At 25.3% G+C, this 27,923-nt stretch overlaps 5 protein-coding genes across 6 annotated transcripts; 3 read left to right on the forward strand and 2 right to left on the reverse strand.

The window, feature by feature from the left end:
- Nucleotides 1–1,942: 1,942 nt before the first annotated feature.
- LOC113561260 (uncharacterized aarF domain-containing protein kinase 1) lies at nucleotides 1,943–7,128 on the reverse strand. The gene is made up of 10 exons (XM_026967577.1): nucleotides 6,751–7,128; nucleotides 6,587–6,676; nucleotides 6,303–6,506; nucleotides 3,962–4,123; nucleotides 3,311–3,469; nucleotides 3,072–3,172; nucleotides 2,701–2,863; nucleotides 2,445–2,642; nucleotides 2,232–2,374; nucleotides 1,943–2,167 (listed from the first exon to the last, which is right to left on the reverse strand). The coding sequence occupies exons 1-10, from the start codon at nucleotides 6,886–6,888 to the stop codon at nucleotides 1,999–2,001; spliced, it is 1,527 nt and encodes a 508-aa protein (XP_026823378.1). The 5' UTR covers nucleotides 6,889–7,128; the 3' UTR covers nucleotides 1,943–1,998.
- A 1,031-nt stretch (nucleotides 7,129–8,159) lies between these two features.
- Nucleotides 8,160–9,760, reverse strand: LOC113561262 (anaphase-promoting complex subunit 15). The gene is made up of 3 exons (XM_026967579.1): nucleotides 9,495–9,760; nucleotides 9,356–9,424; nucleotides 8,160–8,443 (listed from the first exon to the last, which is right to left on the reverse strand). Exons 1-3 carry the CDS (start codon nucleotides 9,621–9,623, stop codon nucleotides 8,294–8,296), a joined length of 348 nt encoding a protein of 115 aa, XP_026823380.1. The 5' UTR covers nucleotides 9,624–9,760; the 3' UTR covers nucleotides 8,160–8,293.
- Nucleotides 9,761–9,947: 187 nt separating this feature from the next.
- LOC113561261 (dnaJ homolog subfamily C member 17) lies at nucleotides 9,948–11,564 on the forward strand. The gene is made up of 7 exons (XM_026967578.1): nucleotides 9,948–10,180; nucleotides 10,238–10,366; nucleotides 10,431–10,583; nucleotides 10,650–10,832; nucleotides 10,896–10,976; nucleotides 11,051–11,245; nucleotides 11,309–11,564. The coding sequence occupies exons 1-7, from the start codon at nucleotides 10,109–10,111 to the stop codon at nucleotides 11,420–11,422; spliced, it is 927 nt and encodes a 308-aa protein (XP_026823379.1). The 5' UTR covers nucleotides 9,948–10,108; the 3' UTR covers nucleotides 11,423–11,564.
- Nucleotides 11,565–13,947: 2,383 nt separating this feature from the next.
- On the forward strand, nucleotides 13,948–17,626 carry LOC113561359 (tRNA-dihydrouridine(20) synthase [NAD(P)+]-like). Of its 2 annotated transcripts, none has more exons than XM_026967720.1 (6): nucleotides 13,948–14,232; nucleotides 14,291–14,429; nucleotides 14,493–14,825; nucleotides 16,302–16,589; nucleotides 17,067–17,396; nucleotides 17,462–17,626. In XM_026967720.1, exons 1-6 carry the CDS (start codon nucleotides 14,055–14,057, stop codon nucleotides 17,565–17,567), a joined length of 1,374 nt encoding a protein of 457 aa, XP_026823521.1. In that variant the 5' UTR covers nucleotides 13,948–14,054; the 3' UTR covers nucleotides 17,568–17,626. The 2 variants fall into 2 exon arrangements, with proteins under 2 accessions (XP_026823521.1, XP_026823522.1); XM_026967721.1 differs by having other exon boundaries at nucleotides 14,075–14,225.
- A 4,008-nt stretch (nucleotides 17,627–21,634) lies between these two features.
- Nucleotides 21,635–27,236, forward strand: LOC113560757 (beta-galactosidase-like). The gene is made up of 11 exons (XM_026966812.1): nucleotides 21,635–21,851; nucleotides 22,294–22,448; nucleotides 23,810–23,960; nucleotides 24,067–24,130; nucleotides 25,016–25,110; nucleotides 25,197–25,386; nucleotides 25,533–25,882; nucleotides 25,942–26,217; nucleotides 26,276–26,413; nucleotides 26,659–26,874; nucleotides 26,972–27,236. The coding sequence occupies exons 1-11, from the start codon at nucleotides 21,783–21,785 to the stop codon at nucleotides 27,173–27,175; spliced, it is 1,908 nt and encodes a 635-aa protein (XP_026822613.1). The 5' UTR covers nucleotides 21,635–21,782; the 3' UTR covers nucleotides 27,176–27,236.
- Nucleotides 27,237–27,923: the final 687 nt, after the last annotated feature.

Here is a 27,923-nt window from a genome sequence, read left to right on the forward strand (position 1 = left end):
ACTACCGACTTAACCAATCTTTGTTTTAGTTCTCACGTAGAACGATAGTAAATATAACACTCATAGTCTTTCAGTCTTTGAATTCATCTTAATACATAACACTAAATTATTTAAATCTGTAAATGCCTTTGAACTTTAAATTATACACTTGTTCGCCCTCTTCTTGAATATGGATTAGTAGTATAGTAACCGGTATTTAGTTAAAGACCAGTAAGTTACCAAAATAAATGTTAAAACTTCATTGCTTCTAAGAATGAATATTTATCACGATATCACGAACCTCATGATTATTCAAACATAATATTATATTATTATTATATTATTCAAGACACACTCTAAATATTCGTATTTCATATACTTGCTTCTCATCTTGGTATAGCAAATTTATATTTCCTATACTCAATTATAAATTTCTAAATGGTTCTATAGAGAACGTCTAGACATTCCTGAACTCTTTCCACTATACCTTTTATTCCATTTAAAGTGCCCTCTCATTCTTCTAGAAACCAATCTCAACTATCTACACACTAAACATCTTATGGGCACAACCATCCTCTGCATCATATGCTACGAGCTGTAAACAATATTTAATCCTTGGCCACTCTACTACTTTTAACTAATTTATTTGTTAGCTAAATATTATGTATAATTTTGAATTATTGTTGATATTTTAATAATCTTATCTTACGAAAATGTTTGTGTAGCTATTTATTTTACCTAGATTGACTAGATTACTTATGTTTACTTAATTACCTTAATTGTTTTGTAAAGCAAAATATTGCAGTTTAGTGTTTAATAATTAAATAAGTAAATATTATAAATCATAGGTAGTGCCAGGAGGTTTGCAAGGTATGCAGTACTGCGGTGGAGTCATTGAGTTATATAGTTAATTATATCACAGATTATACAAAATAAAAATTAATAATTTAATCTATGGTGATATATTATATAAACATATTTTTAAAAATGTTGATATCTAATATAAAATGTTAGATGAGTTGAAATAAAATCTTCAAATCATATGGATCCTTTTTTTTATTTTATTGTGAACCACTAACATGGTGAAAGGAGGACTGCGTTAAAATTACTTCCATCCATGAACTATCATTTATTGAGAAATTAAAAACAATGTAGACTATCAGGGCCGTCCCTAGAATTTGCAAGACCCAGGGCAAAAAATACTTGTACACCTTTTTATTGAACCAACATCGTTATTTTGATATTTACTAATTATATAAAACATACAATTTAAATGCTACAAAAATTAAACAATTTTTAAAACTAATGTTACTGCTTTTTTCAATTATGAGGCCTTAAATTTAAGCAAAATGCGTGAGGCCCAGTGCCCTGTATACTATACATGGTACTCATCTCTTGAGAAACTTGATACTGCATATTTTTTTTATTGTATAATTTTTTTATGTACATGCAGGCTTGATGCTTCACTAAGGTTCAAAATTAAATTACAATAACAGTACAGTTTAAATGAATACAAAATACTGGTATCACTAATGAAAAATGGGAGAAAAAAAGGACATGCAGACTTCCTAATCTTTAGATCATAAAGATTTAATTTATATTATATAAATACTATAAACCAATATTTCAGAAATCTTAAATTGTGTATAAACAGTAAAAAACTATAAACTTTTAATACTGAAAATATAATATCATGGATTAAATTTGTGATACCATATTTAATCATGGACATGACTGGTGATACCATTAGATATGTCATAAATCTATCAAAAATATATAAATTATTATTAAATACAATGATGGAGTGATTTAGTCTTATAAATATATCTATGAAACAGTAGTCATTAGGTTGGCACCCAACCAGCGTTAATGTATTACACAATAGCCAATAAAATCAAATCCATTCATAATATGATGTAAAATCAATTTTTGAGAAATTAAATAATAAAAATATAACTTACAATATTCATGAAAAAATACTTTAATTAATTAACTTGTGATTACAGATAATTTTTAAAATTAAGCAGTATCAATAATGCTGAGCCAGAAAAAAAATAGTTTAGCTTTTAAAAGTGACCATTGTTTTCTGAATTGAATACTTAGGCTGGTCCAAAATGTACTTTTGATTAACGGTTTATCATATATAGTGTTTATGCAGCTTACAGTCATTGGACGTAAAGATGTTAACCTATATAAATATATAACAACATATTATATTTTAAATTTATTAATAAATAAATAAAATACTTTACTTTGACAATGTTCCCAAAGTTGTATCAATACCACGTATTAAGTCATTAGTTTTAAGTAATAACAAAATTTGAGGATTTACAGTTTGCAGAATATACAAAGTTTCCGTCAACACTAATGGAATTCCACTTTGAAATTTTTCTTTCTATAAAATAAAATGAAATAATAACTAAAAATAATTAATTTTTTTTTATACTTTTAATATTTTTGATTACTTCGGCATCAGTTAATTTCTTAGTAGCAATGCCATCTTGAACTGAATCCCAAGTGCGTCCAGCTACCATACACACAAGTAGACCATACATTTCAGCTACTCCCAGTTTGGTGCAGTATTTTTTCATTCTATCATGATTATTATCCAATATACTCATCCATAATTTAGCATATGTACGTCGAAAGCTATCAGTTAATGTCTGAAACAAATAGTTAATTGAAAAATAAAACAGATAAACATTTAAATTCAAAGCTTACAGCATAAAGTCCATGATCCAAAAGTATTAAATTTAATTGACCATTCTTGTCTTTGTTCACCAACAAATTACCAGGATGAGGATCACTGTGTACAAATCCATTTTTGAATATCATTTCACTGTATAAACTTCCCAATTTGTCAGATATTTCATCCACTTTCAACCTAAATATATGTACTTTGATTATTTTTATTCACACCACAATTTAATATAAATGAACAACATAATATGTAATGGAACATTATATACAATAAATATGTATTAAATATTAAGACACTGATATATTATTATCATCAGTTCTTAACACGGTTATTAAATACAAGGTATATGTGGTTGTTAATTATTACAAATTGCATTTATATTTATGCTTACTTATTTCGATTGATGTAATCAAGATCATTGATTTGTCCACCTTCAAAGAATTCTAATGTTAAGACTCTAGAAGAACTAAACTCATCATATATCTTTGGTACCTAGAAATTAATAATAAAAAAATATACTTTAATTAATTTTGAGTGGGTTATTTTAAACATATTTTATACAAGTTAAATTACTGTAATATAAGTTACATAAAAAATGTATTTGATTATACTATCTTAAAATAAAAATACCTTTAACCACTTAAAATGTTTGAACATTGATCTAAGAGTTTCAGTATTTTGTGCTTCAATTGTAAAATCTAATTCTTTTGGTATATTCTGTTTTGTTTGTTTCACAAGCCATTGAAATTTAAAATCAGGAAAAATATAGGAACCAATGTTCACTAAAGTCTAAAACAATATAATAAGCATTATTATTACAAATATGTAGTATATGATGATATTAATATAATATTCTTATCAGTGACAAATCAAGGCTACAAAACATAGAAATGCTCATTTTTTGGTTACAACTTATTTGGTAAAATTTAATATTAATAAAACAAATAATCTGCGCCAGCCCAAAGTATAACTAAATGAGCATACTCTGGATAGTTAGAATTGAAGCTGCTAGCAGAAAGATTCTTGGCACAGTCTAGTATTTCCCTGCAATAACAAGTGTCATATAGCTAATACTCGTTATCAGATATTTTTTCAGTAAAAGATTATTAATTAAATTAAATTGAATAAATATAAATTTAACCAAATTTCTGTCATATATTATTATTGTCATAAAATAATTAATAACTAATAATTGATGATAATAGAATTTTTGTAATTATGTATTTATTCTAAAGCATGCCCAAAAAAGTTTGCACTGATTTGTATTGTATGTTAGGTTACCTCAATTATAGCAATATCTATTTTGGCATCTCCCCGAACATATGAATGCTGCACTTTAATAGCAACATTTTCTCCTGTTGATCGTAATTTTGCCTTGTGTACTTGAGCTAAAGAAGCTGCACCCAGTGGTTTTGGATCTATTTCGCTAAATAATTGATCGGCCTTTAATTATAAATAATATCAACTTATTAACATAATATATTTTATTCAAGCAATAAATATATACTACATACTATATTGCAATGTTTCAACCTTGGGGATCCATTCAAGGTTGAAAATAATTTTGGATAGGTCGTTGAATAATTCCAATTCCAATTTTTCATTTTAGAACAATTTTGTTCTGAAGATTTATGAATAGAGAAAAAAATTATTATTCCTAAGAAAATTATTTTTAGTATCAATATTTATATTATTTATATTATTTTTATTTTTCATAAACCAAATCTTAAAGTAATAGTATCAAGTTTTAATATTTTTTAATAACTAGTTTTAAAAAAAGTGAAAAATGTTTTAACCATGTTATCTATGATAAAATAATAAACATGTATTCAAATTTCAAATAACTAAAATTACAGTTTTTATAAAAATGTGTAATATAAATACAAAATTTGAAAATTATTTTTAATAGAATTTAGTCAAACGTATATTGACATAAGACCAACTCCTCACATTATAATCCCTTAATTTGTGTAAAAATATGTGGATACAATTAATTACTTCTATCATATTATAATATAATATATATCATTATTATGTATAAATGTATAATGCATTAATGCACATAAATAGTATATACAACACGCAAATTGATGGGTCTATAACTACGTGTGCGGACGATACATATTTAGTTTATTTTGATAATTCATGGAATCTATATAGTCCATAATAAATCATTAAGGAAACAAACCATTTAATCAAGAAACTTAAGTCTATAAAAATAACGATAAACCATCAAAAAACAGTTTGTAGTGTACCTTCTCTATATACAATTGCTAAAACTTCACTTTTCAAGAATTAATAATGTGTAATAACGATAATAACACAGATAACTCAACATACTCCAAAATAAATAGAGACATTAATGCAGGGGTGGCAAGGCAAACCTTTTGAACACTACGTGTCAAAATTTAACTTTTTTTTTGAGCGTTAGATCAAGTTAATCAGCAGATAAAATTGAATAATCGTTATTGACCAATAAAAGCCGTTTGCTCAAAATATTTTCACTTATTAAATAATATATATAATAAAAATATTTTAATTTTTCGCGTGCCATAGATTAGACATCCCTGCACTAAAGATATTTAGGTCTGACTTTCGATTATAATATGAGATGGCATATACATATACTAAAGATTACAATGAGGTTAAGAACAATCACATTAAAACTTTATGATATACAAAATTTCTTCTCTAATGATACCATAAGAATAATATACAAGTCTCTATATCAATCGATTTGCCAATGTGAAATAATAATATGGGGAAGCTACTGAGAATATACTAAGATCATTAATCACACAGCAGAATAAAGCCATTCGTATCTACCTAAATAAAATTGGATCTACAATCAAAAACTACCTAGAACTTGGTGTTCAATCTGTATGTCAGCTATACAAGAAACTAATTATTTCTTTTATCTTAAAAAAACTTGCACCAATGAAAATATTACTAATAAACGAGAAACTATTGCCTACAATATTAATACAAATTATTCAACAAAAAATTACAGGCCATAAATTTATGGATCATTTAGGACCTAAAGCATTCAATTCACTAAATTTTAAGGACAAAAAATATCTGAGAACTAATTATACAAAAAATGTAAATATATATTTTAATAAAATACTATTATGTGAGAAATGATCTACCTATTTATATTTATATTTTGTATTTTATATGTATATTTATGCATTTTAGTATTCTTGTTCACTTTATATAATAACTAAATTATCTTATGTTCATGTATCTTTCTTATGTTGTATTAATTACCAAAAATGTTTTATGTATTTATAAGTTTTTCATTTAATTAGTATTTAATTGCTGTAATAGGAATTATATTATACAATATAAATTTATCCACATATACTATTCACTATTATAACTCTTAACCTCCAACACAAGCCTTATTGCTTATAAGAGGTTGATCAACCATATATACACATATTTTTATTGTTAAAATGTGTTAATTTCTATAATAATTGGTTATTTTAAAGAAAAAAAAAATTATTATGTAATTAAAGGTAAAGAAACAGTGCTATATTGTATTGTATATATTATATTGTATTATAAAATGTGTGAATACACATATATTATTTAATATGCTTAAGAATATTATACTTACATCTTGTTTAAGGTCCTCTTTGATTACTTTGTAAATTTCTTTTAATGGTGTAATGGGAGCTTGACTGTGCAAAACCTTCAATGTGTCTGTATATTCTTTTGGAAAAAGATTTTCTAATGCTCCAATGTGTTGTCCAATCTTAATATAAACACCTTTATTAGTGCGACACAGTTCTAGCAACAATTCAGCAGCTTTCTCGTGAGACTAAACAAAATTAGTAAATATTTATAAAGACTGATATGAAATTTTAAAAAATAAAAAATAATATACAAAACTTAACATACTTTTGATCTTATTTCTTGATAATTTGGTAAAGATTTGTTAACTGATGGTGCATACAGAGTAGTCTTGTAATGATACATCACATGTATTCCCTAACCAAAATATTTTTGGCAATAAAATATGATTAATACATTACATTTACTCTGAGAATAAAACTAAAACTTACAGTAGTGGCAGCTCGACTAAATCGAACAATACCGACTGAATCGATATTAAAATCATTTTCATAATAAGAGTAAGCAGTTGCTACTGTACCACTCAGAATACCTAATCCAATTGTTCTACTCAACATTTTAACTAACATACCTCACCATACACTGAGCTTAATTTTACTTTTCTATTAGCATTTTAAACTTAAGCCAACAATATTGTATTGCATAACTATTGACTAATCAGCCAAAATTTGTAATGAATAATATCATAGAAATTGAAGGAATAACTATTAACCGAAACGTTTTCTAGATAATAGAAAATATAAATCATTAATAAAAAATTTGGATCAATTTAAATTCACTCGAAGTGTGCATAATTTATGACCTTGAACACTTAGTGATAACATACTTTGAACGAATTTTTATCACTCATAATTTATTAATAATTATATTCAACAGATGGTGATTACTGATTACATTAATATTAATCGACTCATCGAGTCGAGTAGCTCGCGAGCTACACATCCCTAAATATTATTATCATAATTGATTATAAATGCTGTATATAATCAATGTTATTATTTTATACTAACTATATAACCACTATCTCGTAATTTGTATTAAATAATGCCTTACAGTACTACACTACACTGTATATTGGTGTATTACACGCTATTGCCTATTACAATTACATAAATAATAAAATATAAATAATAAATATTAAGTACAGATGTATAATTAAATTGAAAAAATTTAAATAGTTAATTTAAAACTATTAAATAAGTGGAGATACATTTTGCAAAGCACTGAACAGTAATACATTTTATTTTATTTTGAAATTATAATATAAAAATTAAAAATTTTCAAAAAAAAATTGTAGTAAAAAATATTAAATTAAAATTTGTGGTTATTCAAAAAAACATTTCACATTTCACATTGATGGAAAAAAATATTTTCAACAATTTAACACGTTTATGGCCGCATGTTAAATTGTGCATTTTAAAAGACCAGAAAATAAATTTTTGAAAAAATTACATTTTTTTTATAAAAAATAAATTCATTTCACTATTTAAATAACAAATTTGATCATGTACAACTTATAAATATCTTTTGAGGTAATGATTAATTACTAAGAACTGCCCTATATTAACACTGATTTATTAAAAAGAAAATAATAATAATAATAATAAATTATATACTTGGGCGGATAGGCTTACTGGGAAACTGGACATTTCCCAGTGGGCCCCACTTCGTATTTCAGTGATGGGGCACTTTTTAGACTTTCTTTTTTATGTGGGGGTCCCTTTTTAAAATTTACCGGTTGGACAAAAATGGCCATCTGCCCATGATTATGTATATTTTGAACACTTGTTAATTTTTTTTATTTTGTTCAATAAATAAATTATTCTAAAATTGTAAAATATATGATGAATGAAAATAATTTAAAGATGTATTTAACACTTATTTAGATGTATTACATGATGAAATATTTAAATGAGTATACAATTTTTCCCATCATTATCAATGATTTAAAACCATAATTATTATTATTTATTTTTATCTAGTAGAAACAGAAATGGGCGAATCTCGATCATATGTATTGGTAACATCCATTTCAACATCATCATCTTCCTCATCATGGGTTTCACTATCATCTGAAGCATTAACTTCTTCCTCCTCATCCTCTTCATCCTCTTCATCTTGCACCTAAATAAAGAAGAAAATTAATTAAATAAATTAATAAAAAATTAATGAAGCATACAATATACATTGGTATTTATAATAATAAACTAGAGATAAGATGTTGAAGACTTGCATTTTTTTTCTTTGATCCTATAAATTGCTACATTTGCAAAAAATTTGTTTCATGCTCCCTCAATTCAAAATATACTAATTTTATTTTGCAATTTTTTGCATTTTTAGTAGTTGATTGTACAATATGAGGCATTTTTCTCAAATTTTAGATTTTAAAAACAATTTGCTCAAAAACAATTTTTTTTTATTGTTGGTGGGTTTTTATTGAAACAAGTGTAATTAGTTATTAACTTATTACTTATTAATCAAATGAAAACTAAGTTTTTTTTTATTCATATTTTACTTTTTAATGATTTCATATATTTTTTTTAATTGTAAATTAAACATAAAATATAAATGTACATTAAATTTTGTGTACGAACATTTTTAATAATTTTTTGGTCATTTTTTATATTTTTTAGGACATTAATGCATTTTTAATACATTTTTAGGTCATCAATATTCTATCTCTAAAAATAATATTATAATGATAGCATAACCATTACTGCTAAACACTGTCTAGAATAGAATAATTATATTATGTTGTATCTAAACATGAATATTTTAGATAAATATTTGTTTTAAAATTATTGTGACTGTTATATTTGTTTTACAATTTTACAATTTTATAATAAATACTTTATAAATACCTTTGTACCTTTTTTTAGAATTTAAAAAATATACTTCAATACAACTACTTCAAATATTACTAAAAATAATATTATAACATACAGTTAAACTACCACTAGTAAAGACAAACTGTGCAGTATAAATAAGTCAAGAAAATTATAAATCATGATAAAAATATTTTAAAAAGTGTATTACTTCAGTCGCCGTTTTGCCAATTGGTACTGGAAAGTCTTTATCATTGATTTTATTTGTTAATGTAAGTAACTAAAAAATGAATAGATTATTATTATTAAATCCGTTTATAAAATATTTTAGTAAATACTCTTCATTTTACCCAATTTTGGTGGATACTCTCTATTCGTATAAGCTCTGTATCTTCGTTTTTAGGCTCATCAACACTAAACCATAACGGATTGACGATATTTGGGATCATAGTTGGAAAAATTGGGATACCAGGATTCATTATGATGTATTATAATGGAAAAATTAAATTTAATAAACATAAATATTTAAAAGAAAAACATCTCATAAAAAATTTAAATTGTTGTCGGCCGTCGAAGAGACAAGATTACAAAAAATAAATAGTGATTACAAAATACTAATTTACCATCTACGAATAATAATAACAGAAACAGTTGAATTGATAAACATAACTATATCTATAACTATAAACAGACAAGGTATGACGTACCACAGAACAATATTATTTATTAATCAGTGGTTGTGCTATCCGTTAAGCCCGGTCACGATTAAAGATATAATCGTGAGCCCGGTTAAGGTATCAACTGATAACAAACTATATTTTACCCATTTTAAAACTTTTCATAATATCAAAGGTATTTATAAACATGTAACTACTTTGATTAAGTTGTAACTTGTAAGACGGTTTTTATAGTGTGTATAGTGACTGTTGTTATAGAATTATTATTATCAAGTATCTTTTTTAAGATGGATTCAGATTTAAAAGATTTAGATCTTTATGGAATACTTGAGATTCAACAGTCCGCTACTGAAAAAGAGGTATGTAAATTTTTAATTATTCATGTACTACTTATTAATATTGGTTATTTCAATTAGATTAAAACAGCATATCGGAAAAAAGCTCTACAATGCCATCCAGATAAAAATCCCGATAATCCTAAAGCAGCTCAATTGTTCTTGCAGTTATCTAAAATATTAACTATTCTTACAGACACTGCAGCACGAGTAAGATTTGTTGCATTTATAATGTAAATGGTTTTGTTTTTTTATGTATCTTTTTTAATCTTAGTTAGCTTATGACAAATTAATAAATGCTAAAATTGCTGCAAAATTGCGGGAAAAAGAATATGATTCAAAAAGAAAGAAACTTATAGATGATCTTGTTAAAAGAGAAAATGCAGCATTAGGAAAACAAAAAGATACAGTGGAACGTAACTTTGAGGTAACTTTTTATTTTATTCATTTTTTTCTTTTCATATATACATATATTTATATTTATATATTATAGAAAGAACTGGAGCGTTTAAGAAAAGAAAGTTCATCTCTACTTGCAAAAGAAAGAGCTCGAGTTAATGAGCTCCTTAAGCAACAAGAATCTGAAAAAGAAAAGATTGGTTCGTTCAAGCTAAAAGTAAAATGGAAGGAAAATGGAGTATATAACAAAGACAATTTAACATCATTGTTTTCTAAAGTAGGTTTTTATTTATAAAAACTGTATTTTGAATATTAATTTCTAATATACTACATATTATAGCATGGCGATGTAATGACTGTTGTGGTTCTAGAAAACAAGAAATGTGTTGCTCTTGTTGAGTACAAATCTAAGACTTCTGCTGTAAGTAATTTTAAATTAAATTAAACGTTGTACAAATACTTTTCTATGTTCATACAAATACCTCATTTTGCTAGATAAATGCCAAAAATTTGGAAGTTGGTTATCCAAATTGTCCCCTAATTGTGAGTTTTCTCGGAGATTATGGACAAGAGAATAAAAAGAGCTCTACTCATACTTCTGCTCAAAATCCTAGTAATATCTTTTCAGCTTATCAAAATCAAAATGTCAATCATACTGAGAATACTTCAAAAACTACATCATCTGCACAAGTAATTTTTTTTATCCATTTTAATTAATCTAATATTTACAAAAAAAAATTATAATTTTCCTAGGCATTTTTGGATTATGAAGCAATGATACTTGAGAGATTTCGACAAGCTGGTAAACCTCAACAAGAAAATAGTAATTCCAACAAAATAAATACAAAAGAACCAAAAGTATTATAAAAAATCTAACATTTAATATACATAATTATTAATAATCTAATATTTGTAGTTATTATGTCCATATGTAAATATGTATAAATATTTTATTTTTTTTTTATCTTGATTGATTAAATGTTAAACATTACAAAGTGATGTCTGCTTACATACAACTGTTTAATTATGTTATTTATTCATTTAACAATTTAACATTGCTCTGAATAGTAGTATACTATACAGATTTGTAGTGAAGTAACTTAGTGGTGGTTCTAGTACTTATATGGTCAGTAGCGCCGAACTCAGACTTTTTTTGTGAAGTGAAATCTAAAATAATTGTCTATTTGACTTTTAATATCTATGTTATACGCTATCAGGTATCAATTATATATATATAACACCTTATTTAACTTTATTAACTCATTAACCCCAAGAACTCACCTGTAGTACACACCTACCCAACTATTCAAGATATGAAGCGATCGCTTCACATGGCATATGAGTTTAGCGCCACTGTATATGGTCATACTTTGGTAATTGTGATTCATGTGCCAATATTTAACAGGTACAGTGTCGAATGCTATCATAGTCTTGGTGTACTACAAGTCATTCAAGATTTTGTATAATTTAAAAAGGGTTTTTTCCACGAATTTGTACAATAATTTGAATGATCTTTTAAATAGCTTTATATCATTGTGTAGAATGATTGTCTTAGAAAAATATAAAAATTTATTTTATTTCATACAAATCTTCTGCATTACATTTGTAAATTGCTATTGATATTTTCCCTTAAATAGTTTAATTATTAAAATTATTTTGATTATGATTTATTATCATAAACGTACGCAAGTCTTCTTGGCAGGAGAGGTAATACCTTAGCTAAGGAGGCCTGGACTCCAAACCCCTCCCCCAATTTTTCCAAGTTAAGACCTTAGTGTGAAGCAATGATAATTTAAATAAATCCTCACAAAATCAACTATATCAGTATATATGTCTATTAAACCATGGTATTGTTCTATACGGTTAAGAGTGAGGTTAAATATACAATTACCAAAAGAGTTTTCAATAAGTCTTTTTTTATAATAATATCTTTAATAATCAAGAAGACATAATATAAAATAATTAAGAAAACATAATAAAAAAACTTAAATGTTAAATCGGACATTCCCCATCTTGCCTTCCTTATAGTTCACTTTTGGACGGTTTTCGTTTCCCTTTTTTCTTGGACCAACTGGAGCTTACCACCCTAATATAACTTATACTTGATCTAACATGATCATCTTCCTATTTGATGTGTAAATTACAATACTTTCACAGCACTTTTTATTGATATGCCTAAAATGTGTATTTCCAGTTATTAAAAATTAAAGGTTATCAAGACTTGAACAGTATTTTACCCTTCATGTTAGAAAAATATTAAAAATTTGGACTGTCCATGTCTTATGATTAAATCATGCTTTTTTAAAGAGCAATTAAAAAAATATATCCTCAAAGTATTAAAAAAGTGATTTCCGAAAAAAATATCAAACTTTTTATTAGAGCAAATAAATGAAGAATTGCGAAAGTACAAAAACATAATACAATATTATTTATTACTACTTGGTGAATTCTTGTTGAGTTTTCCATGTTGTTATAAAACATACATTTTATCTGAACATTGTAACTTTTAAACTGCATCAAAAAAGTAAATGATATCCATATTGATTTAAGAGGCTGTTGCCCACTTTTATCACTATTGTGTGTTGTGTCAATGTCAATTAACGTTTCAAAAAGTGAGGTTAAACTACGTAAAATTAAAATTTACCACATTGTAATGAATATTATAAAACCTAAACCCTATCTTTAACTCTAATCTAAATATCACAAACAAATTATTTTAAATATCTTATAAATAATGTAGACACAGTTTATAAATTACTACTAGTTTTATTATAGCATCAAACCTATAAGCCAACTATCATAATGTAAAACTATAAGTAATGTTTATAATAAGTATAATGTGTGTATTATTGTTAGCATGATTAACTAAGTTAGTTAATCATGATTGTTAGACTTGGAGACTTTTTTTTTAATTCTAGAAAACAAACGTCAAATTTATAACTTAATTCAACTCGTTTAAAGTGACTGTTGGTAACAACTGTTCATTATAATTTTTATTTGTTTACAAGAAGCTGCAATTACCTAATTAAGTTCTTCAAATGAAAATAATGTATTGATTAATCTAATATTTTGAATTACCGTTGCAAACAAATCACATCAGCTATCTGAAATTTAAAGTACTATCACGGTAGTTAACTATTATCAGTATTATATATTAACCACAAGCCACGGCAAGGTGGATATACAGAATTTATGATACGATTATAAATATTATGATTGCACAATCACACACTTTTAAATTTTAAATTTATTACCTATTGAATGATGAAAACAGAAAAAGTGAAAAGTTATTATTTTGATTTTTGGTATTTTTTTTCATAGTAATTTGATAGTATGATACTATAAAATAAATCTAAAATACAAATAAGATATTTTTTGTGATAAAATATAAATTATTCAACCAAAGTTAATCGTATTATTAATTTAAGTTTTTTAATTAACCAAGAGAAATAATTATTTTCATTACAAAATATTGTTATTTTTATTAAGTGGTGTATTTATGGTCTGTATGGAAAACATTAAACAACTATGTTACGAAAACAAAATTATACTGGCACCCATGGTCAGGATAAATACTCTACCAATGCGTTTATTAGCATTGGATTATGGAGCGGATATAGTATACACCGAAGAATTGATTGATCATAGGCTGATTAGATGTTATCGAAAAGTAAATGGTAATTTGAAAAAAAAAATTCTTATTTACATGATAGACAACCAATATAATTGTTTTAGAGACATTACAAAGTGTTGATTATATTGATAAAAGCGATGCTACTGTAGTATTCCGCACTTGCTCACGTGAAAAGCCATATGTTGTTCTACAAATTGGAACTAGTGATCCTGAACGAGCAGCTAAAGCTGCACAAGTAGTGTGGGTACAATTTTAATAACCATAAATGCTAAATGTTATTACTTTTGTGATTATTACCATTAGAGAACAAGATGTAGCAGGAATTGACATAAACATGGGTTGCCCGAAAGACTTCTCACTCAAAGGAGGAATGGGAGCTGCTCTTTTATTTAATCCTAATAAGGCTTGTGCAATTCTTTCTGCAGTGGTTTCAGCTGTTAAAATACCAGTGACATGCAAGATTCGCGTGTTACAAAATATTGATGATACAGTAGCGTTGTGTAAGAAATTAGCTGCTACTGGAATCGCTGCAATTGGTATACACGGTCGTACCATTAAAGAGAGGCCAATGCATCCAAATAGAGACCATTTCATTAAAACTATATCTGAAGCATTAAATATCCCAGTTATTGCTAAGTTAGTAATATAAATACATAAAATATTAACAATATATGTAATATGTAATACTAGCAGTCCTTACTACTGCACTTTGTTGCCCATACAAAATGCACCTATGTTAAGTTTGGTTGCCTATAATGCTAACAATGCTAACATTTAGCGTAAGGATAAAAACTATTTTTAGTTTTCTGATTTGGTGTATAGATGATATCTCTGACATATCAATTTTACATAACTGTCCCACCTAGAGTTGCATTTTTTCAATCGATTAACTGATTATGTATCATTCGTTAAAAATGATCTATTATTTAAATAATTGATTAAATAATCTGTGCGATTAACATAATGAAGATGTAATATAATTTAATATAATTCAAATTCTCAAATATAGAATACAAAAATTAAATTATTTTAGCATTTATTACAATTATAGTATATAACAATCTATAGTGGTCACTTATTACATAAAATTACTTTAATTAGATATATAATACATGGTAGTTTATTTATTGATCATAAAGATTTGATCTCACTTTAATTAATAAAAATAATATTTGACTATTTTGACTTAACTCATGGATAATATTTAGCAAAGTACAACAAAGTATCTAAAAATGAACTAAATATTAAAAAAATAATATACTGAATTGTGAACTTAAAATAAAAATGCCGTTAGTTAAATATTAAATGTTAAGATGTATGCATTTTGGCAATAAAAATGATATTGGTCAAATGTAATAAATCATTAAATGATATAACTATACAAGTCTTTGCTTTAATCATAAGTGTTATTAGCTCAAATAATGTATTGTTTAATCGGATAAATAGTTATTTTAAGATAATGGATATAGAAGTATACAGTGTTCTGTAAGGATTTACGCAATGCAATATTTCCTGAAATAATGAAGATATCATAATTCTGGTTTTTTAATAAGATGCATGGGGACAATAACTAAAAATATTTCATGTTTTAACATATTTTTTTATTTAATTATTTTCAAAAAAAATTTTGTACCATTTTTTCTAGTTTTGAGAAAAACTGTGAATTACCAAATTCGACAGTCATATGAGCACACAGACCACATGTTTGATAAATAAAAAATCAAGAGATTAATAAAATTAAAATGTTGAAATATCAATATTTTCAGAAAAATGAACTACAAAATAGCCATCTTCATTTTTTTTTGAAAATTAAAATAAAAAAATTAATTTTTTAATTATTTTACCAAAACATTAAAATAAATTAAACCATGAAATATTTGTAGATCTTGTCCCTGTAAATCTTATTAAAAATCCATAATATTATGATATCTCCATTATTTCAGGAGATATCACAATAGTAAATCCTTACGGGACACCTCTGTATATAATGATCGAAAGGGGTTGTAAACACTTCATAAGATTAAAACATGAGACACCTAGACACCTATATATTATTATACATTTATAACTTTAAAAAATTATATTTTTGATGTATTTTGATATATTTTGTAGTGGTGGATCAAAAGAAATTAAAGTATTTGAGGATATTATAAAATTCAAAAACATAACTGGTTGTTCAAGTGTTATGATAGCACGTACAGCTGAAAAAAATTGTTCTATATTTAAAAGAGATGGGAAATTAGAATTATGTACTGTAATAAGAGATTACCTACGTCATGCTGTTGATTATGATAATGTTGCTCCTAATACAAAATACTGTATTCAAAATATGCTACAAAATATTCAAGAAACAGAGCAAGGAAGACATTTTTTGGAGTCTACATCCTTACAACAAATTTGGTTTGTTTAAAGGCAGGTTCCCATTAGTACAGTTTGTAGTCTATAGTCAGTTGTGTTTAAATTTATTGCAAATATACTGTTATAATGTATTTTAGATTTGCACTTAATCTATATGACTATTACATAATTATATGCTACTTAAAGACACAACTAGATGTCTAAAACATTGGGTGCTAAAACTGTTGACAATTTACCAATTGATGGTATTTCACTAAAATAATAATAGTTAGGTAAAAAAAGCAAGGGGTGCTAAAGACTTTTGCACCCCTTAGTTGCGCTACTGATCCAACTTATTACCTGTTTCACTTGTTTATTAAGTATATTGTTTTATTGTATTCTTAATCTTCAGTTTTTAGATTTTGCTTTATTTTGACTTAGTTGCCTACACAATCCTGTACTAATGTGAACCGATCCTTAGAAATTAAAATTAATTTATACTTTTAATTTGCCTAATATTTTATAATTTTGACTTTTTAGTGACCTTTGGGAATTAGGTGATTACTGTCGTCAAAAACAAAAGAAAATGAACTATCTTCGTTTTGAAGAAAGAGATGTAGCGTGTAATGACCAAAAACGAATCAAACCGAATTCTGTTGACGAAGAAGAAACAAAAAATGATGTTAATAGTTTAAAGTGTATGTATATACGATCATTATACCCTAGACCTGAAGACTTGCCAAAAACCAAACTTTTAAATTGGGCAAAATTACACAATAAACCATTACCAAAATATCATACAGAACAATTTGAAAAACTTTTCAAGAGTACAGTAACATTTGATAATCAAAAATATTCATCATCTTTTTGGTAATTATTAATTTATGAATAAAGATAAATTTTATAATATTTATTTTCTGATTTGTATTTTTCAGGGAAAAAAATAAAAGATGGGCAGAGCAGGGTTCTGCAATTGTCTGTTTACATTACTTAAAAGTTTATGATATTAACTACATGAAAATTAATGGAATTCTTGGTTAAAATGTTGTTATGGACTTGAATTTTTCTTTTAATTAAATAAAATTTATTTTACCATATTATTCAAGTATTTCATTTTTTTATTCTACTGCATTAATTTACCTTGGAAACTGTAATATGTATTTTTCCTTAAATGTGGATACATGGATAATAAATGTATTCTAATCATTAAAATGTATGTCAGTTTCTATTGGTTATACAAATAATGTTCAAATTTTAGACTAAGATAAAAAAAAAAGGTATTAAAACACTCAATGAATCTAAAACAAATTACAAGCATTAATTAAAATATAAATTTGCATGTATTTTTATTTTTTATAATCAAAATCTTATTAAGAATTGTATGATACTTAAGTATGTATTATTATTATATTAAGTATTATCAATCATGAGTATAAAACATAATAGTTGCATTAAGTGTTTTGCTTACTATACTAAAAGAAATAAGTGGGTGGAAAGATAGATTCATTAAATTGTTTTAAATGTGTTACTTAGAGGGTACACTGTACACAGATACATAACATTTAATATATTTGTAAATGTACATTAATTCAATATCAATATCATATTATCTAGTTTTTATGTAACTTATGATAGCTGTATTAACTAAAATATATAATTTATTAATTAATGTATATAATAAGATTATCATTTATCAATACTAATTTGAAATGATCTTGAATTCTGATGTATAAAAAAAGCATTTTACTATCCAGAATAAATCTCTTGAGAAGCGATTAATTAAAATAGAAAATTTGTTTTCAATTACCCACTTAAACGTCTTAAACTAAAAATAACTTTAGCAAATTAGTTATTGTTTGCTAACAATTGTAAGGTAAGTTACTGGTTATTACTCATTAGTAGGACTAGAATTTTATATGCAATAAAAAATGATAAAAAATTCCAAAATATGCAACAACAAAATTTAAAATATGCACTTGTGCTTAGTATTTTAAATTAAGAAAGTTATAATAAGTAAATTTAAAAACAAACATATCCAACTAACTCATAGAAAAGAGAACTAAATAAAAACTCAAATGCTGTAGTCATAAAATAATCTGATGTAGTTATACGCAAGTTTATAACAATTATAATAAAATATAAATAAAATAACTATTCCTTGGTACCTATTTAAATATTTCGGTATTTTATTTTAGATCTTGAACGAAATGAGGAATATATTGATTTTACAATGCTATATGTTTAATTTTTATTTATTTATTTTTTGTGTCTGGCATCACATTTTAGAGTAAAAATAATGCTTTGATTTTTGACTTAAGCCCCCGAAAAGGAAAATTTATCTAGTTGGTACTTTGGGGGTCTGAAGTAAAAAATTCCCAGTAGTTCAGGAAAAACCCTAAAAAGTAACGGAAAAAAGGGAATACTTGAAATGTTCACAAAATGTTTATATTAACATTACCTATTTACGATTAAATTTTCAAAATATTTAGAATTTTTTTAAACTATTTGATTTTGTTTAAATTTTTTTACTTGAAATACCTATAACAAAAATTTGGCTTTCCAAAAAATCAAAAATCGTTAGTCACAATTTTTATATATAAGCATTAAAAGTTCAAATGTTTACTAAATATGTCAAAATCGGGAAAATTTGCAAGCCATTTTGAAGTTGAAAATTCGTAAAATTTTTGTAATTTATACATCCTAACTCCTAAGGTTAAAAAACCCAACACAAGGTTCTCCATAACTTTTTCTTCGAATAACTGTAAAAAAAAACTTCAGTGTCAATACAGAAAAAATTGTATGAGCGTATGAAATTTATTTTTTTACAAAATCGAGTAAAATAACGATATATTACAATTTAAATATAGGTAATAATATAATAAATCCTACTAATTATCCGTCAAATCAACTCCGTTCAGAATCGTTTTTCGTATACAATGATACCTGTCATTGCATTCGAATTTAACACATCCATAATGGATGAAGAGTAGGTCACTATAATAGTAACCTACTCTTCATCTCTAGTCTCTACTATACAGCAGAGCTGCAGAGCGATACCCACTTGCCCCTACCTTTTTTTTTTAACATGAATTGATTACTCAATTAATTGTCATACAACCTACTCATACTTAAAAATAAATTTCATAAAATTAAATTATGAAAATTATTTATTTTACAATAATAATTAAATAATAAAGTAAGCTAATTCGTCACTAGATATATTTACAGTTTTATATTATACTAATTGAAATACAGAATATAGTTATACATAAAGATTTATTTTATTACTTTTGTATTAGCAGCAATTAAATATTAGGTGGTGGGGGAAAACACCCCCCATGGGTTTATGAACTATCATAAATGTTTGCCACCCACATGAGTTTCTACAAATCTTCCAACTTTCCAGGTTCCGTTTATGGCGGCCCACCGGGAAAATCCCGCTGTCCCGGTAGGCTTATGCGCCGCTGCGGATAATCTAACCCTCTTGACCCACCTTTTATTTTAAGCTATTTTTGTATGGTTATAGTTGTGATTTTTTCATTTATCGCTCTAACAATAGAAAATAAATTTTGCTTATAAATTATCATAGTCATGATTAACTAACTACAGTTTATCATGTATATCGTATATGTCATATGAATATATGACACATAATTTAATTATAAATAAATCCACTATCCAATAGACAATTGCAAACTTGGCACATTACGGTCAATGTATATTATATGATGGATTTAAAAATTTTAAGAATTGCATATTTTTTGAAAAATTGTGATAAAAAAAAAAAAATGTACTTACGTAAGTTTGGCACAAAATATAAATTATAATGTAACTTACCACGCACACTAACAAATTTGAAATTTCAAAATTGTTTAGTATTTTTAAAATAGGGCGATTCGTGTAGACCACGCATATATACAATAGGTATATGTATCTGTAGCACGAATTAAGGTATATCTTAATTCGTGATTTCAATAACATACGGTGTATAGTTTATTAAGTTAATTTTATTAAATTTATAATAAACAATGGAGTAGGTAAATTAAAATTATTTTTGTAAGTAATTAATCTTAACAATAAGTAAATACACGGAATACCTACTTTTACTAAACAATAATAATAATGTGTATATTGTAAATTAAATTATTTACATTATAGGTATTTTTGTACATATGAACGCATGAGTTATGACCCTATGTACCGTGAACTATATATACCTATAAAACCAAAATTACAGTACAAAGATAAATATAAAGATAATGAATACAGTAAAATAAAATAATTTAATATTTTTATGTTGTTCCAAGGCCCAAGACCTATACATTTTAAACATAAATAACGCCTAAAATTATAAATCTATTTAACTCAAAAATAGATACCCCCATATTTTATCTGAAGCAGGAAGCAGGTATTATAAGATGCCTGGTAAAGACATAATATACCTATTAGAGTTCGTTAAAATGTATCATAATAACTCACAATTGGATACCACCTCTTGCAGTCTTATTTTTTTTCTATATAGCTATATAACTTTTGATATATTATAAAGGTATCAACTCACTATTCATCTAAATACTTGTATTGTATTAGGTATATTACATTTGATCAGCTCGTACTTGTCTTGTTATGTGCTGTTCCTAACAATACATAATACATATATGTGTGTGTACAAGTATATGTCTACTCGCCCTACTTCTCAAGTCCGAAATATTAATAAATAATGAATAAATGAAACACGCCTACGATTGTATATACTATTCATCTGAGTTGTATGAAATAAAAAAAGGTTCACAGATTACAAATTTACAAGTTTTAACTGACTTTTTATCAGTATTGTTTATTATTATTATAATCGCAATCATAATATCATTGAATAATGTTACGTATGTACCTAATATATTATACTTTTCATTTTTTAAATATGTAATTAATAAATAATAACGTTTTCTATATCAAATAATGACTATAAAAAACCGATAACAATTAATTCCTACTATTTACTATTAAGTAGATAGGTATATTTTTAGTCCGCCGGTATACCGACGTCGAAAAGAGATAAAAACAGTCCAACATCCAAATAATACTATTAAATAATAACTAAACTTATTCATATTGTTTAAAGAAACGATATTCTTTGGTACCTAATTTATTTATAAGAAAAAAAATTTGCTATAACTTATATATTTATATTTCACATAGAAACTTTCTCATCAAATGTCAAATAATAAAACTAATTTTTTCATTCAACTGTAAAACATGAGCTGGATAATTGTGTGTTTTATTTGCTCATTAATCAACCCTGTTTTTTTGGAAACTTTAGAACCAGTAAGTTTTAAGATTATATAAAATATCGTATTAGTAGATACTTAAATTTTGTATATATCTAATACCCTTGATTTAAACATAACTTATGAAAATTTTGTCCAAGAAAGGTAAAACAACAAAAAAGTTATACCTAAATATTTAAATCTTAAAAAAGAGTTGACATTTTTTCTAAATTTTGACTTAGTTCACTTCTAATAATAATTAATATTTAAAATTTTAATCTTTTTTAGTATAATTTTTTTTTTATCCATATTATGATTGTACAATAAATTTAATTTAGAATTTTTGCAAAAACTGTGAAAATTATTTTATTACTATTATAATAATATATAATACAATTATTATTAATATATATGTTTTGATGAGTTTATCTATTTATATTTTTTATTTAAAATATAAGCAATTTTAGGTAGTATCTATTGTAATTTATTTTATTTTTTAGACTTTTACTATTGACTATGAGAATAATGAATTTCTCAAAGATGGCAAAGTATTCCGATATGTTTCTGGTTCGTTGCACTATTTCCGAATTCCTCAAGTTTATTGGGAAGATAGAATTAAAAAAATGAAGGCTGCCGGATTGAATACTATAACAACGTAAGTACCTATCCCATATCTATTCCATAAATTATTACTATTACTTACTACTTATTACTATTTGATAAATATATAATTGAAACTCGACAATGTCGATGTGTAATTAAGTATACAAGCAACTAATTTATTTTTCATTCATTCATTATAGAAATCATTACTCTATTGTCCTACTAGAAATTAGAATTATTATTTATTAAACATCAATTAAATCACTTAGATCGTTTATATATTTTTTTAAATTAATGTCATACATTTTTCTAGTGTTAAATATTTACTTTTTTTTTAGTTTAAATGAAACTGACAAAATGAATAAATTATGCTTATATAGTTACAAATATAGTTAACATAGTTGACTACGTTTAATAAAAAAAAAAAAAAATTATATTAAAAAAACTTACAAACTAAAAATGGTCGAGCCATAATAGTTTTATGCTAATGGCTAATAAAAAAAAAAAAAACTAAAAATGTTAACCCAGAATTTAAAGGTTAATTATGTTAATATATGGAATGTTAGTATGGAGGGGGGATTGGGCAATACTGTTTTAAACAAATTGCAAATAAATCAGAATAACATATTAAGAATTTGCTTAAAGAAGTACTCCTTGCAAGGTTCTACAAATCAAAATTTCAAGGAGTTGGGAGTTTTACCGACTAGATATCTTTATAAAAAAATTGCTATTTTGTTCACTTTTAAAAGGTTCAGTCAAGATAAAGATTACAAATTGTTGAATTGTAAAAGAGAAAATATAAAGTACAATATACCTGTTAGATATTCTTATAAATCTTTTGTAAATTATCTAGGGTTTGTATATTTTAACTGTATACCATGCCAATATAAAAAAAATATTCACTGTTCCAAATTTAATATTCAAAAAAATTGTATATCATTGGTTATTTTCTCAATTAATCTAAGACCTTCATAATATGTTTCGTTATATTTAATATGTAAAATTATCTCATTTTTAAAAATTTTCTATTGTTAATATTATTTTAATTTCTAATGTATTCATTACTTTAGTTTGCTAATTATATAATATAAATTATGTTTTCAATTATTAATATTACTCTTTATCTCCAACACAAGCTAATAGCTTAAAATAGATAAATAATCATGTAAAATATCTGAAATTATTTGTATTCTATGTAATTTATGATGATTTAATAAATAAAAAAAATATATATATTTTTTTCTGTTTGTTCTTCAAATTCTATTTTTTATCTTCACATTTTACAAGACATGTTAAATTATTTTCATGTACAAATGGACAAAATATGCTATGTGTTATACTGGTATATAATGTATATGCAATAACTATTTCAAATTGTACTTTTAATATTTGTTTAATATTGATATTATGTAGTTATGTAGAATGGAGTTTACATGAACCATTTCCCGGGGTATATGATTTTGAAGGGATCGCTGATTTGGAGTATTTTATTAAATTAATCAAAAATGAAAACATGTATTTAATTTTGAGACCAGGACCATATATTTGTGCTGAACGAGATTTTGTAAGTACCTATATGTATATTTGAAAAAATATTTTTTTTTCATTTTTTTAATATTTGATGTTTAAGATAAGATTTATAAAGGCAAATTGATTTTTATTATTTTTAGGGTGGATTTCCCTATTGGTTATTGAACGTGACACCTAAAAAAAGTTTAAGAACTAACAATTCAAGTACGAAGAAAGCATATTATAATATTAAAAAAATCATATTAACTACAATTTAAGAAATGTTAGAACCATCTGGTATTACTGATCTATATAACATATTTCATCTGGTGCGGATCCAGACTAAATTTATGAAGGGGGCCAATACTATGTGTATATCGTATTTTATCGGCTGTCAAAAACAGACATCCTAAAATTTAAATGTACGGGAGAGTCTACGAGAGGGGTCATGGCTTCGATCTGTGCATGTATTCCATTTAATGAGACAAACTTATTTTTTTTAGTCAGTTCTTGTTTTATTTGTTCAATATTCATATAATTTAAGTATTTAATTAAAGATTTGGATAGATTATCTTATTCTTATAATAATACTTTATTTAAAAACATTTTTATTTTTTGTTAATATTTTCAAGTAACAGTAATAATAATAAAATCATTTTTATACTTTTTTTAAGTCAAAAAGATAAATTTATTGTTGTAAAATCCTTCTGGTGGGTTAAAAAAATTTTTAATTATATTAAATTCATAAAAAAATCATAAGTACGTATTTAAAATATCAATGAAATATGTATTATTATTTATTATCTATTAATCAAGTTAACCAATACAGCCCAAAAAATAAAAAGGAATAATTTGATGGTTTACATGTAAAAGGGAATAAATCGAAATTAGTACTTTTTATGTAACAAAAAATATGGTCTCATTTCTTAATTGACTATAACGGATTTTTCATTATTTGTGGTTAATTTATGACCAGAAATAATACAACAATAATTTATATTTTGATCAATATTAACTTATCTACTTGTTACTTATAACCATTTACAAACATCAAATTGTTTTCTTTATATTTTGTCATAGGTACCTAACAAGTGAGTATTTAAATTTCAGGTTATAAAAAATATGTTTCAAAATGGTTTGATGTGCTTATGCCAATAATTAAACCTTATTTGTATGGAAATGGAGGAAATATAATTTTGGTCCAGGTGAAAAGCAAAATTTTTTTTAAGCATTCTATATGTTCAATTTTGAGATATTTATTACTAATTTAATTTATAATGTATTTCATTAGGTAGAAAACGAGTATGGAAGTTATTATGCCTGCGATTCTGAGTATAAACTATGGATACGAGATTTATTTAGAAGTTATGTGGAAAACAAAGCTGTTCTTTTTACAATTGATGGATGTGGTCAATCATACTTTGACTGTGGTGTTATTCCAGAAGTATACGCAACTGTAGATTTTGGAGTTTCAGCAAATGGTTAATATTGACATAAAATTTAAGTAAATGATTTGATGTATGAAGAATGTTATTAAGACTGAGAAAAAATCAGTCTTGCATATTACTATTAAAACAAATTTTATTTCAGATTTTCATTTTAGTTCTATCCTATATTTTTGTTCTAGCTTCTCAATGTTTCGACTTCATGAGAAAGGTTCAAAAAGGAGGTCCACTAGTAAACTCAGAGTTCTATCCTGGTTGGTTAACTCATTGGCAAGAATCAGAATCTACAGTAAAATCTATTGACGTTGTAAAACAAATGAAAGTAATGTTGGCAATGAATGCATCATTCAGTTTCTATATGTTTCACGGAGGTACAAATTTCGGATTTACATCTGGAGCAAATACAAATGACACTAAAGAAAGTATTGGATACTTGCCGCAGTTAACTTCATATGACTATAATGCTCCATTGGATGAAGCTGGAGATCCTACCGAAAAGTATTTCCAAATTAAACAAACACTTGAAGAAGCCGTGAGTTTGTATAATAGTTAACTATCTATTATACAGTAAATTAATTTTTTGTTTTTAAGAAATATGCTGTCACAAATGAGATATCACCAAATCCTGCACCTAAAGGTGCCTATGGTAAATTCTATTTAAAACCTTTGGTTAGCATATTTGAAAAGGTTGCTCAACGTATTAAACCGGTGATTAGTAATGTTCCATTACCATTTGAGGACTTAGATATTAGTACAGGTTTTGTAATGTATGAAACAACATTAACAGATGATCAGAAAAATGTCTATAATCCAGTAAACTTAACTGTGAACATCGTTAGAGATCGCGCAATTATTTACCTGGATAAAGTAGAGTTACATTGCAATTAATATTATAGAAACATAAGTGTTAATTATATTTTTTCAGGTACAGGTGGGCACTATGAATCGGTTAAAAGGTAATACTACACTAAGTTTGAATATTGACCGTTCTATTCAGAACTTAAGCATTTTAATTGAAAACCAAGGAAGGATCAATTATGGTGACTTTATTGAAGACAGAAAGGTAATAATTATTTTAATTGTTATCTTGAGACTGAAATAGTATAATATATATTACAGTATAATGCTTGTTATAAAATTTAATATATGACATTATGATAAATTATATAAAGTTCAGCTAGTAAGTATTTTTAGCATTAAAAAGTGTAGTATTTAGATTAATAAATCAGATTATATACTTATTTAAACTATCAACTAGTATAATTATTTAATTAAAATATTAAATGTAAAACAATATTAACTTTGTAGGGTATTTTTGACCGAGTGTTTCTCGGAAACAAAACATTGAGCCCGTGGAAAATGACTGCATATCCTTTGAACGAAACATCATGGATTTCTTCAATTAAAACAGTTAACAATGCCATTAGTATTCAATTGCCAGCATTTTATAAAACGCAGTTTACATTACCAAAAAACTATACAAAATGTTTAGATACTTATTTGGATACTTCAGGCTGGACTAAGGTGTGTTTTAACAAATTAAATCTGTTAGGTCAATTTTTAACCATATTTTTGCAATTTATAAACATTATTTATAAATAATATTTCATATATTTTATAGGGTGTAGCATTTTTAAATAATGTAAACCTTGGTCGATATTGGCCACTCGGCGGACCTCAAGTTACACTTTATGTACCAGCTCCTTTTCTAAAACCATCACCCTATGTCAATACCCTTGTGATGTTAGAACTTGAAGGTGCACCTCAAGATTTATCCATAAAATTTATTGACAAACCTATTCTTGATGGTCCTATAATGACATAAATTAAAATGTATGTTATATCATTTTTTTTTTTTTTAAATAAAACATTATTAAAATATAAAATGTTAGATTTATTGTATTCTACTATTCTATCATATAAAAATTATTGTGATTTTTACCATAAACCTAAGTGTTTTATCCAATAAAACTACGTCCTTTGAAATTAATAATTGTGTTCAGATTATAACAATAACTAGTCTAGATATATAAATTAGAATATTAAAGTATTTTTAAAAAATATTGTGTAAGTATAACAGTTCAATCTAGCAACAAAAATAAATAACAGTTGCAGTCTGATTTCTGGGTTGAAAACTTTTTAAAATAAATATTTTGTGGTTAATCAATGAACTTAATATTAATATTTATTTTAGTGAAATTAATTGAAAAGGAAATTTTTTGATTTGTTCACTAGGTATATGTGTAAGAAAAATTGTAAAAAAATATTTCAATTTATGACTGTATCACAATTAAAGATATCTCTTTAATCGTGCTTTGTATGTAAAAATTTGAATAAAATAATAAAATATCAATAATTTTGATTCAACTAGTCCCTAGTTTACCTAACAAATAGTTGAAAAATTTTAAAATTCAAATATACCTACAATATACTGCCATATTTTAACTATTCTGTGATACTTCGACCATATAAACTATTTATATATTCTAGGGATGGGCAATTGAAAGTTTAAAGAGGGCCAATTTTTAGAAAATTAAAATTTAGCGGGCCAGAGTATAGAGAGCCAAAAAAAA

Source organism: Rhopalosiphum maidis, chromosome 1 (assembly GCF_003676215.2).
Source record: "Rhopalosiphum maidis isolate BTI-1 chromosome 1, ASM367621v3, whole genome shotgun sequence".
NCBI lineage: Eukaryota > Metazoa > Arthropoda > Insecta > Hemiptera > Aphididae > Rhopalosiphum > Rhopalosiphum maidis.

Bases quoted from the DNA above. Each gene is read 5' to 3' on its own strand.
- LOC113561262 (XM_026967579.1), bottom strand. From the start codon at position 9,623: ATGAATCCTGGTATCCCAATTTTTCCAACTATGATCCCAAATATCGTC. The intron at 9,425-9,494 runs GTAAAATGAAGA...TTCATTTTTTAG, and splicing joins AGAGTATCCACCAAAATTGG to TTACTTACATTAACAAATAA. The intron at 8,444-9,355 runs GTAATACACTTT...TTCTTTATTTAG, and splicing joins TTGGCAAAACGGCGACTGAA to GTGCAAGATGAAGAGGATGA.
- LOC113561260 (XM_026967577.1), bottom strand. From the start codon at position 6,888: ATGTTAGTTAAAATGTTGAGTAGAACAATTGGATTAGGTATTCTGAGT. The intron at 3,173-3,310 runs GTATTTTTATTT...ATTAATTTCTAG, and splicing joins AACATTTTAAGTGGTTAAAG to GTACCAAAGATATATGATGA. The intron at 2,375-2,444 runs GTAATCAAAAAT...TTTATTTTATAG, and splicing joins AGAAATTAACTGATGCCGAA to AAAGAAAAATTTCAAAGTGG.
- LOC113560757 (XM_026966812.1), top strand. From the start codon at position 21,783: ATGAGCTGGATAATTGTGTGTTTTATTTGCTCATTAATCAACCCTGTT. The intron at 21,852-22,293 runs GTAAGTTTTAAG...TTTATTTTTTAG, and splicing joins TTTTGGAAACTTTAGAACCA to ACTTTTACTATTGACTATGA. The intron at 23,961-24,066 runs GTAAGTACCTAT...TATTATTTTTAG, and splicing joins TTTGTGCTGAACGAGATTTT to GGTGGATTTCCCTATTGGTT.
- LOC113561261 (XM_026967578.1), top strand. From the start codon at position 10,109: ATGGATTCAGATTTAAAAGATTTAGATCTTTATGGAATACTTGAGATT. The intron at 10,584-10,649 runs GTAACTTTTTAT...TATATATTATAG, and splicing joins CAGTGGAACGTAACTTTGAG to AAAGAACTGGAGCGTTTAAG. The intron at 11,246-11,308 runs GTAATTTTTTTT...TAATTTTCCTAG, and splicing joins AAACTACATCATCTGCACAA to GCATTTTTGGATTATGAAGC.
- LOC113561359 (XM_026967720.1), top strand. From the start codon at position 14,055: ATGGTCTGTATGGAAAACATTAAACAACTATGTTACGAAAACAAAATT. The intron at 16,590-17,066 runs GTTTGTTTAAAG...TTGACTTTTTAG, and splicing joins ACATCCTTACAACAAATTTG to TGACCTTTGGGAATTAGGTG. The intron at 17,397-17,461 runs GTAATTATTAAT...TGTATTTTTCAG, and splicing joins AAATATTCATCATCTTTTTG to GGAAAAAAATAAAAGATGGG.